The sequence below is a fragment of the Bos taurus genome, chromosome 18 (genome assembly GCF_002263795.3).
Source record: "Bos taurus isolate L1 Dominette 01449 registration number 42190680 breed Hereford chromosome 18, ARS-UCD2.0, whole genome shotgun sequence".
NCBI lineage: Eukaryota > Metazoa > Chordata > Mammalia > Artiodactyla > Bovidae > Bos > Bos taurus.
Window position 1 is genome coordinate 34,287,753 of NC_037345.1, and position 17,642 is coordinate 34,305,394.

General features: G+C 43.1%; 1 protein-coding gene across 6 annotated transcripts in view; it reads left to right on the forward strand.

Annotated features, from left to right (window-relative positions):
• Nucleotides 1-17,642, forward strand: part of LOC112442293 (chemokine-like factor) — a 34,121-nt gene that overhangs the window by 14,055 nt on the left and 2,424 nt on the right. For 3 of the 6 annotated variants that reach the window (XM_059877442.1, XM_059877441.1, XM_059877443.1), the window contains 2 exons: nt 3,429-3,524; nt 10,660-10,818. In XM_059877442.1, coding sequence (XP_059733425.1) covers nt 3,429-3,524; nt 10,660-10,818 — 255 coding nt within the window. Of the gene's footprint in view, nt 1-3,428; nt 3,525-6,964; nt 7,148-7,486; nt 7,942-10,659; nt 10,819-17,642 lie in introns of those variants that run through there. The other 3 variants (XM_024978973.2, XM_024978969.2, XM_024978970.2) reach the window with 3 other exon arrangements.

A 17,642-nucleotide genomic window follows, 5' to 3' on the forward strand; every position in this document is an offset into this window, starting at 1 on the left:
CACCTTCTGGAACCACTTTTGAAAGCCAATGATAAGCATTTCAGGCTAATCACAAGCTGAGAAAGTCCCCAAAGTGGAGAGCTGGGGGAAGGATAGGATCTCTGAGGCATCTCTCCACTGTGGAGCTGGACCTGACTGCAGTAAGGTCTGGACAGGAGATGACAAAGCCTTCCTTAGGTGGTCCTGTAACATCATTTAGTGGCAGAAAGGACTCAGCTAAATTATCCCAAAGAGATGATGAACATGGTCACATCCTGTTCATCTTACACCCTAAAAGTTATATAGTGCTCTTCACACTCTGCTTTTCCAAGGTTAATAAAACTAGCACATTTTAGCATTTATTTTTTTCCCCAAACTGTAATAATCCTCGGGAGCTTCTTACATGTCCCAGTAATAAACTTGGAAAATAAATTTCACAGAATACACAGAGAGGGAGCATGGACTATGTGCAGCATACTGAAAAGTAGTCTCCAAAAATCTCTGAGACTCAGCCTGGGCTGATTCTGTACTCTGAGAAACGATGCTATCTGGCCAACTCAGTTATCACTCCATCATGAAACCCAGACTCCTCTCTGCTCTTGAGCCCATGAAATCATTTATTCAGCAAATATTAAGTATCTGCTAATCCCAGGTTCTATTCTAGGCTCTTTGAGAAAACAAAACACAAATCTTGCACCCAACAGACTTTCCATATAGCCAGGAAGAAAGACCGATGAGCAATTCAGTATAATATTAATAGGTGCTCCCTGGATGGTGTGGAGGTTCCCAGGAGGAGAAGGAAACCAAATCATAATAGGCTTGCCTGAGGAAAACTACACCTGAGTTGAGGCCTGGAGGATGAAAAGTAGTCAGCTGACTGATAACAGGGCTGAGCGTTCTCCCAGTACAGGGAACAATGTGTCTGTGAGGTTCTAGGTGGAGAAAAAGCTGGGCCCTCAAGGACCTGCAGGAGTTCTGAGTGGCCACAAAGCAGAGAGGGGGCAAGAGTAGAGGCTTGAGAATGGGCTGCCGTCTATGGGGTCGCACAGAGTCGGACACGACTGAAGCAACTTAGCAGCAGCAGCAGCAGCAGGAGGTCAGAGCATGCAAGAATTCGAGTGCCCTGGGTTTTAACCCAAAAGCCACTGGAAGCTTTGGGAGATTTTTAAGTAGAGTGACACAATTAGCTTATATTTGAGGAGATCGCTGGTAGCAATGTCAATAATGGCCTGAAGAGGGACAAAACCAGAGGTGAGTCTCATAGACCCCTTAAAAGTCTGTTATCATAATCCAGACATGAAAATGAGAAAGGCCTAAATCAAGGTTAAAACTGTACCTGGAGAGAAAGAGTGTTGATGAAAACTGATAGGATTGGGTAACAGAAAAAAATCAAGGAGAGCTGCCATTTAAAGAACCGTCTTAAGAGGGTAACAAGACAGGAAGTTTAGGAGGAAGAATAGGTTTATTTGAGGGGAGAGGTGGATAATGAGTTTAGCTTGAGAAATAGAAGGTTTTAGTGCCTTATGGGACATTCAGATGGAAATGTTCAGGTCTGAGGCTTAGGAGAGAAGTTAGAGCTGCAACTTTGGGGGAGTTATCACCTCATGATGGGAAAATGGCTCCTAGGGAGAGTAGAGCAAGATGAAGGCAAGACTGGGAAATATCAATGTCTGGTGTGAAAGGAAGGAGCGAATAGGCAGAGAAGGACAGGAGAGGACCCAGTCGAGACCCGTGTCCCAGAAGTCAAGAGAGGAGAGCATTTCGAGAAGAAAGGAGAGGTGACTAATGTTACAAGTAAGGCGAGAAAGCCCAGAAAAAATTTATATATATATATATTCACTGTATTAATAGAGGCCCCCAGTGTGGACCAGTGACAGTAAAGTGGTGGGGATAGTTAGACTGAGCAGGGAAGGAGACGGCTGTGGGCAGAGGGTCAGCACTGAGTTGAAGAAACCTGGCCAGGGACCAAGGAGGGTAACGAACAGAGCGAGGTCCCTGCAGAGTGGCCGACAGGAGCGAGGCCGGAGCACAGCTGGGAATAATGCCTGTAACATAAGTGAAGGACACCAAGACGGCAGAAGATTCCAGTTAATCTACGGGGGGTGAAGGAAGGGGGAAGGCAACCTGTCAATACTTCTATCAATGGCCACTGTCTTCACTGATTAGGAAAGGGCTTGGTCGCCTGCACAACAGGTCTGTGATGCATGTCACTGTCCCAGAGGTGTAGTACCTAACACAGTCCATAGAGCAGGTGTCCTCTGACTGGTCCCCTCAAGTGCTCCAGTGACAGGACACACACAGTGAGGCAACCCAGGTTTTTGTGGTGATATGTAAGAACAGGCTCAAAATTTCTATGAAACCTCCATTTTTGTAATTAAATTTATAGTCTACTCCATGGCATACTGATGTTCGGTTTTTAATAGAAAAACAAGGCTTGAAACCACTATTAAGGATCACTGATATTCTGGGGCAGAAGCATCCTTCCCTCCCCACTACCCCATCCCCAGCCATTATTCTCTGCCCTTCCTAGAACATCATTTTTTATCTGAAGCCATTTATATACACTTACTCAAATTACTACCAGGAGGCCGGCTATCTGTCTGGAGCAGAGGTGTGGTCTGTTGCCCTGAAACAGCTAAATACCCAGCAGAGAGGAGCATTAACCTAGGACAGCTAATCTCAATATCTCCTGCAGACGAGGACTCTTTTTCTGCCTAAGTGTATCATCTACTCTTGCCCTGTCCCCGTTGAATCTCTTCCTGTTTTCCTTGTAATAACTACTTTTCTAAGTTACCAGGGTTTGGAAGATTTCTGTGTTAAATATTCCAGAATAAAGATGACTTACCTTTTCCACAGTATACATCCATTCCAAATGTAAGTTGCACCTCTTAAAGCCACAGTTCAGAAATGCTTCATTTCAAGAAATTATTACATGAATGAGCTACATCATCAGAAATGATTGCATAAGTTGGCCAGCTGTTGCATACAGATGTGTGGGAGTTTTTTTTTTTTCCTGAAAATTAAGTTTATCCTGCTCCAAGTGTTATTAATTGCATTTGGAGTAACATTATAAAGTTGTTTTATGGTGTAGACCACTCCACACTTATTAAAACTAAGCATTCTGACTTCTACTTTAAACCTTCCACATAAGACATACCCAGTCCTAACCAGATGAGTTCTCTCTCCAACTACCTTTCAACAAAAAACAAGTAAGCCCTAATAAGGAATTAATGATTAGTGTGTCATACATTAAGATACCCATTAGACATAATTGTAGACCAAATACAATATACGTGTCATTTTACAATAGCAGTTTGACTTCCTAAAACTAATTTATTTAAACTAAATAAATTTGTTTTAAAAAACGGAATTTTCAAAATCTTTAGGGAGCAGATTCATTCTGTTGGTGATCTTCATGCAATGCTGATCTTTCTATTCTGTGTTTTCAGGATATTATCAACTCAGCGGTAGCAGCAGTATTCATGATAGTTGTATCTGTGTTGGCACTGATCCCAGAAACCACAACACATACAGTCCTTGGAGGGGTAAGTGGAGGCTCTTTCCAGTTTCTCCCTTCAGGTTCGATCAGAATTCAAATTTACTTGAAAAATAGATAGAGGAACAGAAAACTAGACCATTTTCATCCTTGAGGCTCCTATCCCAGTACACAGTACCTCGTGGCTTAATATTTTTGTGCATGAACACATGCCCTGATTAATGTCAAGGAATACGATTTCACACTAAATTTGAAGTTAACCAAATAAAGAGGTTACTCTGTATTTCTCACAGATATACAGGGTTAGACTAAATGGAGAACCTACAGTTTAGGAATAAGTTACAATACTAAGCTCTCAGAAACCTGATATCAAGCAAAAATAACAAATGGTGGATGAATTTCATAGCTATCCCCTTTCAAGAAAATGATACATCCTGCTTGTTAAGGAAAGACACACAGTTCTGAGCTCAGTTATTTCTTGTCCAGATCCTGCTACAGATGGAATAAACATGTGTCATGTAAGGGAATGGGTGGTAGGAAGACTTGTAACAAAAGGATTATCTTGAACACTGCTTGAAGAAAAGCTAATCAGTTTAATTTGGAAGGCAAGGAGAGTCAAGTAATTTAGTTACAGTTTCATCTGATATTCTTCTGAGATTTCTTAGAGGGGGTTCAAAATCATGACTTTTCTAGGTTCCAATTTAGACAAGTGAATTAGAAAGTTCTTCTTAAATAAATCTCCCTCCAACTTCCTTATCTTTTCTTAGTATGGGCCACTTGGGAGAAGTGGCCACATATGTCAGAATCCAGTCCATGTAGTCAAAGCTATGCTTTTTCAGTAGTCATGCATAGATGTGAGAATTGGATCATTAAGAAGGCTGAGTGCCAAAGAACTGATGCTTTCAAACTGTGGTGCTGGAGAAGACTCTTGAAAATCTCTTAGACTGCAAGGAGATCAAACCAGTCAATCCTAAAGGAAATCAACCTTGAATACTCATTGGAAGGACTGATGCTGAAGCTGAATCTCCAATATTTTGGCCACCTGATGTGAAGAGCCGTCTCACTAGAAAAGACCCTCATCTTGGGAAAGATTGAAGGCAGGAGTAGAAGGTGATGACAAAGGATAAGATGGTTGGATGGCATCACCGACTCAATGGACATGAGTTTGAGCAAACTCCAGGAGATGGTGAAGGACAGGGAAGCCTGGCGTGTTGCAGTCCATGGCGTTCCAAAGAGTCAGACACGACTTAATGACTGAACAACAACAAAGGCTTTTCCACTTCACTAGGCCGAAAGCAATTTGATAAGGGATGAGAATTACCCTAGAAATGAGATAGTGCTGTAACAGCAATTTCTCCTGCTGCTGCTGCTAAGTCGCTTCAGTCGTGTCCGACTCTGTGCGACCCCATAGACGGCAGCCCACCAGGCTCCCCCGTCCCTGGGATTCTCCAGGCAAGAACACTGGAGTGGGTTGCCATTTCCTTCTCCAATGCATGAAAGTGAAAAGTGAAAGTGAAGTCGCTCAGTCGTGTCCGACTCTTAGCGACCCCATGGACTGCAGCCTACCAGGCTCCTCTGCCCATGAGATTTTCCAGGCAAAAGTACTGGAGTGGGGTGCCATCGCCTTCTCCGAGCAATTTCTCCTAGCTATCTTTAAAGATTGTTTTATCCCTCAACTTGGGAGAAAGAAGGAGGAGGCACAGAATTTACTTTCATTTCCTCATTAATTCATTGATTCATTCTTTAAGTGCACTTTGGTAGGTGCTGACAAAGTATAGAGCCATAAGCCACAAGTGGCTGAGCACTGGAAATGTGGCTGATCTGAACTGAGATGAGCTGCACATGTAAAATACACATTGGATTTCAAAGACTTACTACTCCCCCCAGAGAATGTCAAATATTTCACTTATAATTTTATTATAATATGGATATGTTGAAATTATATTATTTTGGATATATCAGGCTGCTGCTGCTGCTGCTAAGTCACATCAGTTGTGTCCGACTCTGTGCGACCCCATAGACGACAGCCCACCAGGCTCCTCTGTCCCTGGGATTCTCCAGGCAATAATACTGGAGTAGGTTTCCATTTCCTTCTCCTATATCAGGCTAAATAAAATATATTATTAAAATTAATTTCACTTGTTTTTTCTTTACTTTTTAATGTGGAAATTAGAAATTTTTAGATCAATTATGTGGTTTACATTGGTAACTCGTATTTCTTTTGGATGTCTCTGGACTTAAATGTGACCTCTAACCTCAAGTTGCTTAAAGCCTAATACAGGAGACAAAAGTGCAAACAGCTGTATTTAAGTTGTTGGTGGAATACTATGGACACAAGAAAAAGGAAGCAGCTACCTCTCTCTGGCAGGCTTCCCAGGTGGCTCAGTGATAAAGAATACACCTGCCAATGTAGGAGACTCAAGTTCCATCTTTGGGTCAGGAAGATCCCCTGGAGAAGGAAATGGCAACTCATTCCATTATTTTTCCCTGGAAAATTCCATAGACAGAAGAGCCCAGTGGGTTACAGTCCATGGGGTCACAAAAGTCTGACATGACACAGCAACTAAGCAACAGCAGCGGGGCCTCTCTCTGGAATCACAGTTTGCCAGGAATAAAGGGGAAGAGAGGCAGATGCTTACTGGTGGCGGAACCAGCAGCATGCTGTAGCAGAGTCATGAAAGCATCTATAGTAAGTGTTGGGTTGGCCAACCGGTTGGTTCAGGTTTTCCTGTGACATCTTATGGAAGAACCCGAATGACTTTTTTGGGCAACCAAATACTTAGCATGGTCAGAACCTAGGAAGCTGTGTTTGAGATTCAGGATGGGAAAGGGACAGAGTCTGAAGCCAGACCTCCTGGGCAGTTGGATGGAGCCGGTGATAGCACTGACAGCCCTTTCTGCAGCCCGGGTGCCAGTTCTCAGATAGCCATCAGAGAACCTAAAGACCATGTTCCAGTTAATTCCCTTTGCTCAGTTTTTCCTGAGGCTTATTTAGAATCTCACCCCCTATACGGATGTGGCCCAGCCTTGGAGAGGTCACTTTGGATCATCTCATCACTCCAGTTCTCCGAAGTTCTTATCACAGCTTAAATCTTGAGCTGATGGTAACCCTGATTTTTTCTCTGGTACAGTTTGCAATAGAAAAATGGAACAGTTGAACACTGGGTATAGAAATGTTGATTAGTAACTAAATATTATCAGTAGGGCTTTAAACAGTAATATCGGGGAGCAAGAGATCCAGACAAGTATTTGCTTCAGAGCCCACACCACTTCAGTATTGGTTTCTGCTCACTTAAATGATCTTTCCCTTTCTCTAGGAAGGTACTGGGGAAACTTGAGAATGCAAATAAAATGATCTCTGAAATCTCTTCCCATTCTAGTATTAGATGACAGCATAGGGAACCCTAACAGGAGAGAAAGCTAGCAGGCAGACCACTTAAAACCTGTGTGACCGTGGCCACAAGCAGTGACACTGCGTCTCTGTTTCAGGTGTTTGGACTCGCGGCCTCGGTGTTCTGTATTGCCGATGGGGCACTTATTTACCGGAAGCTGCTGTTTAATCCAGGTGGTCCTTATCAGAAAACTGATGCTCATGACAAACTATGAGTTTTGTAAATTTATATTCTTTTTAGTCGATGCTAAAGTATTAAACATATCTCTTTTTCTAACACACACTTTCTGCAGTTCTCATTTTCATCTCAATATGGGAGCTGGAAGAAGAGATTTAGGAACTGTGCGCCCAGCGCTCACTGGCACTGTAACTTCCAAGGAAGCGCTGGGAATCCGGCCTGAATCGGATCGGATCCCTTTTCCTACTCCTGGGCCCAAGGGGTTGGGGGGTGGGGAGGCAGAAGGAGAAAGCGCCCGGACGGCCCGAAATGGTCCCCAGAGCCCACTCCCCTCGGCTGGCTGGCAAGACGGAGGTGGCGGCATTGCGGGGATCTCGAGTTCCCCGGCGTCACATCCTGGTGGCTACGAGGGTGCCTGGGGGGCTGGGTTTATCCGCGGGGAGCCACAGCTGCGTGCGCCCGCGAGGGAGAGGCGGTGCGCAGCCGTTGGGGCGAGACGCTGGTTCCCAGGGAAGGGCTGGCCGCCGCCGTGCAAGGTTCAGAGCCACAGGGCCCGTCGGACACCACCAGGCCCAGGGGTCCACCATGGATGCTGAAAAGGAAAACCCACCTTCGAGGGCCTCGAAATCCGGGAGGCCTCCCGCGCGCTCTGTACGCATCGCAGAGGGGCCGCATCCCGAGCGCTCGAGTGGATCCACACTCTCCGAGCACGGCGTCAGCGCGGCGCCCTCAGCATACATACTCAAGCAGCCTTCAACCCCCGCGACCCTCAGCCAAGAAGAGAAGGAGGCCATCCAAAAGCGCGCTGAGGGCCGGGCCAAAGTCCCGCCCAAATTCAGGGACAGCATCAAGCGTTTTTTCTTCTCGCCCACAGGAGCCTTGAAGATCATTAGGCTGGTGAGCAGAGAGCGCTGGTGACCCACTGGGCGGATGCGAGGGTGGAGGCAGGCCGACTTCGGCCTCCGGGAATGAGTGATTCCCAGGGGTGCGCCACCTCGGGGGAAGCGGCCCTAATTCCCTCTGCCAGTCTTTACCTTTCTTCCCCCTCTCCCCTGACTCCTCCCACGCACTCAACCCTTGCTACTAAATTTGGCACGCTACCCACCCACCCCCAATCCCTCACTTTCCTATTTCTCAGGTTTTCCCTCACAAAGGGAATTAGGGAAGCAATGAAGATAACAGCAGGAAAGTGTAAGTTAGCAAACAAAACTAATAGAATTGACCAATAAAACGGATAAACCACTGGTCCATATAACAGGAAAAAGGGGGGTGGGGTGGGGGAGGACATGTATTTAAAGTTAGAAACCAGAAAGGGAAAATACTGTAAAAGGGGAAGGATTTACAGGATGCTGTAAACTGAAAGGATTCACAAGAGTTACTTTGCAAAACAAATATGAATAATTGGGTCAAAGAGTTGATTTTCTAGGAAAATATAAGTTACCAAAACTGATCCCAGAATAGAGAAAAATCAAAACAGACCAATATAAACACAGGGATGAAAATGAGTGTATCTTTCAAAAATGTATCAGGCCCAGAAGATTGAGAGCAAGAGAAGGGGGTGACAGGATGAGCTGGTTGGATGGCATCACCAACTCAATGGACATGAGTTTGGGCAAACTCTGGGAGATAGTGAAGGACAGAGAAGCCTGGTGTGCTGCACTTCATGGGATGCAGAGTCAGACAGGACTTAGCAACTGAATAACAACAACTATCAGGCCTAGACTTTTTTGCAGGTTAACCCTTTCAAACCTTCATAGGATGCAATTCTGATATTATTCAAATGTTTTCAAGGAATAGAGAAAAAAGAAACACTTCTAAACTGTTTTTATAAAGTCAGTGTAACATTGATCTCAAACCTGACCAAGTTCAGAAAAAGAAAAGTAAATATTCAGTAGAAATCTTACTAGTATCAAAGCAACAATATTAGCATGTTAACAGAAAACATTCATTAGTACTTCTAAAAAACACATCATGAAGAAGAAACATACGGATAATTCGATATTAGGACTCTGTTAGACAAATCCACCATAAGTAAAAGGAGAAAAAATTAAGACACTCTATCAAAGAGGGTATAGAACACATTTGACAAAATTCAACATTCATCTCTGATTGCAAAAAAAGTGAGCAAGGGAAGAAGAGAGAATAAACCCCAAAATCAGTATCATATATATTAAACCTCAGAAGTATTCCCATTAAAATGCAAGATGTATTCCCATTAAAAACAAAGAGGATGCCCACTATCAATGCTGTTATTCAGTGTTTTGCTGGAAACACTAGTCGTCACAATCAGACAGGAAAAAGGAATAAGTAAGACTATTTGAAAAGGCAAAATATATCATTTCTTACAGCTGATCTGATCAAAGATCTAAAAATAAAATCGACTGGGAAACACTCTAGAACACAATAATTTCTACTAACTCAGTAGAAATGAGCAAACAAGCACTTAGAAGAAAATATTTCTCTTTACAACAACAATCAAGATGGTAAAATATCTAAGATTAAATGAAATAAATTTGAAAGACCTATACAAAGAAAACTAAAACTCTACTGAGAGATATTTTAAAAGCCACTAAAATAACTGGAAAGACATACTTTGTTCTTGAAGGGTCAGACTAAATTTTGTAATCTTTCCATATTATAAGTTAAAGGAAATTCCAAATAAAATACCAACAGGCTTAGTTTGGGGAACTTGATCAAGACAAAAATAAGAAACATAAACAACCTGAGAATGAGTACTGAAAGGGGGTCCAAGTCAGACAAAAATACAACATGAAATAAGTTGCTTGTAATTTCAAAAGTACTAGAAAAGAAGTCAGCAACTCAATAGACGAAAAGAGTTTCAAAATCAAATACATATGATAATTTAGTATATGATAAAGTTGGATTTCAGATCAGTGGTGTTTCCCAACAAATGTTGGGATAATCAGCAAGGGTTCGGAAAAAAAGAAAAGTGGGACTTTAATCTCACTCTTTCTATCAAAATCAATATGTATTTACTTCACTTGGCCTGTATATAGGAGAAGGCAATGGCACCCCACTCCAGTACTCTTGCCTGGAAAATCCCATGGACAGAGGAGCCTGGTAGGCTGCAGTCCATGGGGTCGCTAAGAGTCGGACACGACTGAGCGACTTGACTTTCACTTTTCACCCTCATGCATTGGAGAAGGAAATGGCAACCCACTCCAGTGCTCTTGCCTGGAGAATCCCAGGGACGGCGGAGCCTGGTGGGCTGCCGTCTATGGGGTCACACAGAGTCGGACACGACTGAAGCGACTTAGCAGCAGCAGCAGCAGGCCTGTATATACACAGTTCTTTCTGGCATGAAATATACACAGTTAACAGTGATTACTTTTAAGGAGATACACTAGGGTTGGGACAAGGGAGGAGAAAGAAGCTTCTGTACTGTGTGCATTTTTTATTTGTGTGTATTATTTCATTTCTTTAAAAACATAAGGAATTTTAAAACTAACATGTATGTGCCAAACAATACAGGCCGTTGCAATATAATCAGATTTGCGTTCTGACCATTTATGGTTTTGCTCTGTTTTTTGTTTTTTTGTTTTTTTTAATAGCACATTTGCATTAAAACAAATCCTGTTTGTTTGTTTACCGCAGGGCCTTCTCATAGGGGCATTCATTTTTTTCATCATTGCCGAAGCCCCAGAGTCCTACATAGCAATCACCATTCTGGAAACCTGCATCGTTGTTTTTTTCATTCTAATATATATGCTAACCCTTCACCACTTGATGACTTATTTACATTGGCCCTTACTTGTAAGTGTTCCTTTTCATAATTTGCATATAAACTTTGCCCTCAGCCCCAGGGTAAAGGCTGTCCTCCACTGAGCACAATAGAGGGATCTCTCTTGGACGAGGACAAAACTGAGCTGTGACAGTGTTGCCCTAATCCCAGAGAAGAAGCTAGCCTAAGTCCAGAAAGATTCCTGGAACCCCTCTGTCTATAGTACAACCAATACACACACCTGCTTCCATCTGATTATGGCCGTGAACATGTGGTACTTTTCAGCTGGTCCTAAAGAAAATTTTACTTAGTATATTCAGTAATATCCCTTTCTCCTCTCCGTGCATGCTCAGTCATGTCGGACTCTTTGCAACCCCCATGACTATAGCCCACCAGGCTCCTCCGGCAAGAATACTGGAGTGAGTAGCCATTTCCTCCTCCAGGGGATCTTCCCGACCCAGGGATTGAACCCGCGTGTCTCTTGCATTGGCAATCTCATTCTTGACCACTGTGCCACCTGGGAAGCCCATATTCAGTAATATATTGCTTTATGAAATAGCACATGCTTGTCCTTCTTTTCAAACAGTGCCCTCTCTAACAAATTACAAACATCCCTCTTAAAAGCGTGTTTCTACAACATGGCAAAGTTTAGGAAACTGTCATGTGTGCTCTGAAAGATTGCAAGAGTCAACTTTTTCATGTGTGCTAAGGGTCCCTCTTCCCAAAGGAGTGCCATATAGTGGGGAATTCAGGAAGAGACATTGCATAGCCTTCTTCAGTAGTTTTTTCCCCCAAATCTCATCATTTTTACCAGCTGAGAAATTCCCGAAGATAATTCCTGAGGTCTCAGAAAAATAGTATTTATTTCAGAGCCTGAGGCTGTGCATCCTCACAGACTAGAGACGTAGCATGGTTTTGGTCCAAATACAGACACAGACCCAGTTCCTGGCGCTGCCACATTCCTAGCTGTGAAAAGTTTAGCCTCAAGTTTCCCCATCTAGGAAATTCAAGGAAGGGAAAGATGATGATAGAATGATGATGATAGAAACTGTCTAATAGGGTTCCTGTAAGTTTAAAGGTGGTTAAAGCAAAGATCACAAAAGGCTTGCCACAAAACCAAACATTCACTACAAAGCGTCCGTGGACCCCAGGAGGCAGTTGGGTGGCTTTTACCCTTTTATCCTCTGCACCTTGAACCATCCTAACTCAGAACGAGCTCACACCTCTTCCACATTCCACTTCGTTATGGTGCCTTTTTCTAACCATAAAGTAGGATTGGTTGTGTCGACTTAAAAAAATTGCACAACGTGTGAGTTGTGAGTTAAATTTTATTTGGGGCCAAATAAGGGCTGCAGCTTGGGAGACAGCATCTCAGGTAGCTCTGAGAAACTACTCCAAAGAGGCAGGGGGGAAGGTCATGTGACTCTGGTGAAGGGGAAGTACATGCCATCAAGCACATATTTTTCCAGACAGTTTCTATTAGTCTCATGACGCTTTTGCTAGTCACGAGGAAGAGTCGTCACTGTGAAGGATTTCAGTGCTTTTCCAGATATGAAGAGGAACAAGAATTGGATTCATATAATCAGCTCCTGAAAATATCTATCTGAGGACCTGTCCTGCCAGTTTTTCCCTGAGTACAGAGGGCCTCATTTCTGCTCTCCACCCTGAACTCCTTCCAGGAGGTGTTGAAAATCAGCAGCTGCATGATTTAATCCTTGTAGAGGCAGACGGCAAGTGCCAATTTGTAGCTGATGGTTGCTATTGAATTGAAACTCAAAGTACTTTCTTCGAGTATCTGAGGGATTTTCTAAAAAGGCCGCTGAGCTCTCTCTGTCCAACAGAGTGCTGAGCAGCAGGAAGCAGAACAAGCAAACTGTGAGCAGTTTTAATTGGACACGTGGAAAAGCCTCTCAGTTATGGAGACCTATAACCATGGAGAGGTTTCTGAGGGGAAACGAAAATCTCTGTCCATGGAATTTTCAAGAACGGAAGGTAAAGTCATGGTTTTTGAGTAGATCCCACGTACCAGGTACTTCTTCATACAGATTGCCTTATTTCATCCTCACAACAATCCGGTGAGGTTGTGATCACCGCCCCGCCCCCCACCACCACCTCCACTGCCCGCTTAACGGATGAGAAAATTAGATTAAAGAGACCATTAATATGATCATTGCCCATGGTCATACGTAGGCACATGGAAACTCAGATTTGAGCCCAGGTCTGTCTGACTCTAAAGCCCAGACTCTTTCCAGGCTTTATACCCTTATTGCCTTGTGCTGTTTTCTCTCAAACCTTTTTCCTATGTCTTCGCCCTCCTCACATTTTCTAAATTTTATCTTCTCTGAAGATAGAAGAACCCAGTTCTCTCATGGTTCCTTAAGATGTGGAGCAAACTATGAACTGGTTATTCTGGGGTGGAGGGCAGGGTACACATTTTGGGGGGTCGGCAAATGAGGGCTCCACAGCACCAAGGTCAGCAGCTGTGGTCAAGGAGGACTAGAGGCCTCTTAGAAAAAGGTCTACAGCCATAATGCTGAAGAGAGCCCCAAGGCCCTGTGCTTTCCTGGGGGGTCCAAGGCGGGTGTCCAGGAAGAGTCTCAGGGAGAGGCAGGAGCAGGGTCTCCTCAGCACGGAAAGGAAGGTCTCATGAGAGGAGCTGTTTCCACAGTTGTGGGCAGCTCAGGCCAGCCTGTGTAGGGTTGCAGGCCTTCAGTCAACCCTGGTAAAGCCAGGCCCCCTTTTGCTACTTCACTCCTTAGAGGAGAACTTTCTCTTTTCTTTGGATAGCTATGGGACCCCAGAGTGTGATGCAGAGCCCCCAGGGGGTGGGCCAGGCCCAGCTTTCCTCAACCTACCTGTGTTGGAGTCACTATCTTCTCTGTTAGATTTCATTATCAACTTAACCCACCCTTGTCCAGTGTCATCTATCAGTAAACCCAAGAAAAGTATGAATTATAATCACTGTCTTCTAAATAGCCCACATTTTAACACTTCTATTTCTGCTTTATTGACTATGCCAAAGCTTTTGACTGTGTGGATCACAATAAACTGTGGAAAATTCTGAAAAAGATGGGAATACCAAACCACCTCACCTGCCTCTTGAAACAACAGTTAGAACTGGACATGGAACTACAGACTGGTTCCAAATAGGAAAATGAGTACGTCAAGGCTGTATATTGTCACCCTGCTTATTTAGCTTATTTGCAGAGTACATCATGAGAAATGCTGGGCTGGATGAAGCACAAGCTGGAATCAAGATTGCCAGGTAAAATATCAATAAGCTCAGATATGCAAATGACACCACCCTTATGGCAGAAAGTGAAGAAGAACTAAAGAGCCTCTTAATGAGAGTGAAAGAGGACAGAGAAAAAGTTGGCTTAAAGCTCAACATTCAGAAAACGAAGATCATGGCATCCAGTCCCATCACTTCATGGCAACTAGATAGGGAAACAGTGGCTGACTTTATTTTTCTGGGCTCCAAAATCACTGCAGATGGTGATTGCAGCCATGAAATTAAAAGATGCTTACTCCTTAGAAGGAAAGTTATGACCAACCTAGACAGCATATTAAAAAGCAGAGACATTATATTGTCAACAAAGGTCCATCTAGTCAAGGCTATGGTTTTTCCAGTCGTCATGTATGGATGTGAGAGTTGGACTGTGAAGAAAGCTGAGCACTGAAGAATTGATGCTTTTGAACTGTGGTGTTAGAGAAGACTCTTGAGAGTCCCTTGGACTGCAAGGAGATCCAACCAATCCATCGTAAAGGAGATCAGCCCTGTGTGTTCATTGGAAGGACTGATGTTGAAGCTGAAATTCCAGTACTTTGGCTACCTGATATGAAGAGCTGACTCATTTGAAAAGACCCTGATGCTGGGAAAGATTGAGGGCAGGAGGAGAAGGGGACAACAGAGGATGAGATGGCTGGATGGCATCACCGACTCGATGGACATGGGTTTGGGTGAATTCTGGGAGTTGGTGATGGACAGGGAGGCCTGGCATGCTACGGTTCATGGGGTCGAAAAGAGTCGGACACAACTGAGCAAATGAACTGAACTGATTCGAACTAACACTTCTACATTGTAAAAAATATATATATTTCCTGACACAGTCAGAGAAACTGAATTCTGGTCAAGTTGGGTTTTTTTTTCCAATAGAAAACAATTTAGAAAAAAACATAATAAAACATATTTACTTAAAACTCTATCAAAGGGATGATTCCAAAACTCTCAGCAATATCTTTATAAGTAAAAGAATGTCCCCTTCAAATTAATGAAAAACAATTGTGGTGATGTCTGATTAGGTTCTGCCATGTGTCTGGAGAGCTCCAAGGCACAAACGGAACCAATGAAAGTTGTTGTTAGTCAAATACCATGTACTGTTTATTGCATATACATTCTTGTTAACAAATACCACATTTCGTGAAACAAATTGTAAGATGTTTGACTCCTTCCTAATATTCAGTGATTAAAAAAAAAAATAACCGTTCACCATCAAAGCATCTTTTTTCCCAATTTTAATTTAACACAATTTTGTTATCTCTGGGAACAGTTTGGGCACTTTATGGAAAAATAATAGTCAAGTCACAAACCTATCATTTCATCAGAGGCAACTCTTTGAGTCAATAAGGTAATTTAGTCAAAGAGAGAAAGAGAAAGATGATGAGTAAGGATGGTATTTATGGGGAAACTAGAAGTGCTTTTGCACGTGGTAAGATTCAGCTGAAGTTTTACTCCATCTGAGAAGACATACTTTTCTCTCTGTCAAACACGAGGCCAACTTAGAGGGTCTGTGTCTAAGGCAAAAGGGAGTGGGGTTAGTCAGGAGAAGGCCCTTGGAGTGAGGAGGACCATAGCCACTTACTGGCTGAGCAACCCCAGGCAAGTCGCTTACCCATCAGTAAACTGGGGATGATAAGAGTCTACTGTGAGAATCAAATGAGATCACATATGAACACCCTGGCACAGTATGCAACACATAGCAAGTGCTCACGAGATGTGAGCTATGATAGAAATGTTCCACACAAAGCAAGCACTACCACCAAGAGACAGTTCGGGACAGCACTTCCTGGCAAGAGTCCAAAAGTCCAATGAGGAGATGGAATTCTGATGAGGCAGTCAATGATTGACTAGGGAGATCAAGTCTGCATTTATTATTATTATTAATGCACCTTCATCCAAATTCTCAATGATGGAGACAACAGTTAATTATTATTTTTAAAAGTTCACACTCTGCTTCAATGTCCCTGTTCACATCTTTGAATATCTTGGTTTATACAATCCTCAGGTGCTACGTATGCTTCCTGCAAAGTTGCAAACCATTGTACCTGCCCAACTGTGGGCAGACCTCTCACTCAGCCTACAGAACTCAAGTGGAACTGACGTCCATCCCTCACCAGCCCTGCACCAGTGTGCCCCCACCAGTGTTACCTCTCATGTGCCCAAATAGCAAACATTAGTGCCTTTCTAAGAAGCAAGTCCCATTCCACAATAGGGCTCTTTGCTCACCAATCTCAACAGGAAGAACACCTGGAGTTCACGGAATATTTACTCTCTGTGCACATTTTGAGGGCAGATTATCAGGAATCTGCACTTTGATGCACTCCCACTATCAACTAGATGCCAGGTACCTCATCTGATGCTTTCAGATTCATTATGCCATTTAATCCTCAGATGAAGTCAATGAATCCCAATCATTATCCCCATATTCACCATGAGCCTGTTGGGAGACTTCCCTGGCGGCTCAGTGTTTAAGACTCCGTACTTCCTTTGCTGGGGGCATGGGTTGGATCACTAGTCGGGGAACTAAGATCCCACATGCAGCATAGCTGAAAAAAAAATTAGCCTGTTGGCACAGAGGGGCAATAAAACATGCCCCAGGTCATACATCTTGTACTTGGTAGGCCAAAAGAGTTGATCAACAAAAAAACACCCTCACCTTGCTTGCCCCATGGCACTTTGACCCTCCATTACTCATTCCACAGAAAATGCCAAAGACAGGTGCTGCACTTCCAACCTAGGGGGACAGGTCATTTCCTCCTCATTTGGGTGTCCCTGATGAACGGCAATAGTGAGTTGAGTTCTGATTCGACTCCTTGGCAGATATTCAATCATCGGCAATTTAACGATCTTCTCTAAGCCTCTGTTACATCCTCTTAAAATGAGGATTCTAACAGTACTGGCTTTGTGGAGGGTGAGGGTTAAATGAGATAATGACAGGAAAATGCTCAGCACACCATGGAGCTCCACTTAGACCCAATATGATTAGATGGCAGGGCTCCAGTACTGACATCCAAAAAGAAGGACAAAAATAGCCTATAGATGTCAGGACAAATCAATTCTGGCCATGTTTTAGGAAAGAGAGAAAGTCAATTTCACTCCAGAATACCAGGTCAGCTCCTCAAATGGGTTCCTGTCTTGGGATGTGTGATCCTACAGAATAAATACAATCCAACTTCCAAAGTTTCAGTTCTAGTGATCTGCAGATTTGGGAGTGGAATTAAATCAGTCGAATGTTAATTTAAATTTTTATTTTTATATTAAAACAAACGTATTATGGAATAGAATGCAGAATTTACATTAAGTTAAAATACAAAACTTCAATAAGATTGTATTTATGGCAGGTCAGTCTGGGTCAGGCCCTCAGACCCCTGGGTTTTTTTTCTTGCCCATTTTCCTATGCACTTTAAAAAGCCTGATGGAAAAAATGTTATAAAAAGAGTATTCTTTAATGAAGAATTTAAACCCCTTTCTGTTGACAGTCCTATCCAGGACCTTATAATCACATAAACTCACATCTCTGGAAGATATAAGAATTATGCTGCTGAGGGTTCATTCCTGTTAATATTAACCAAAGGG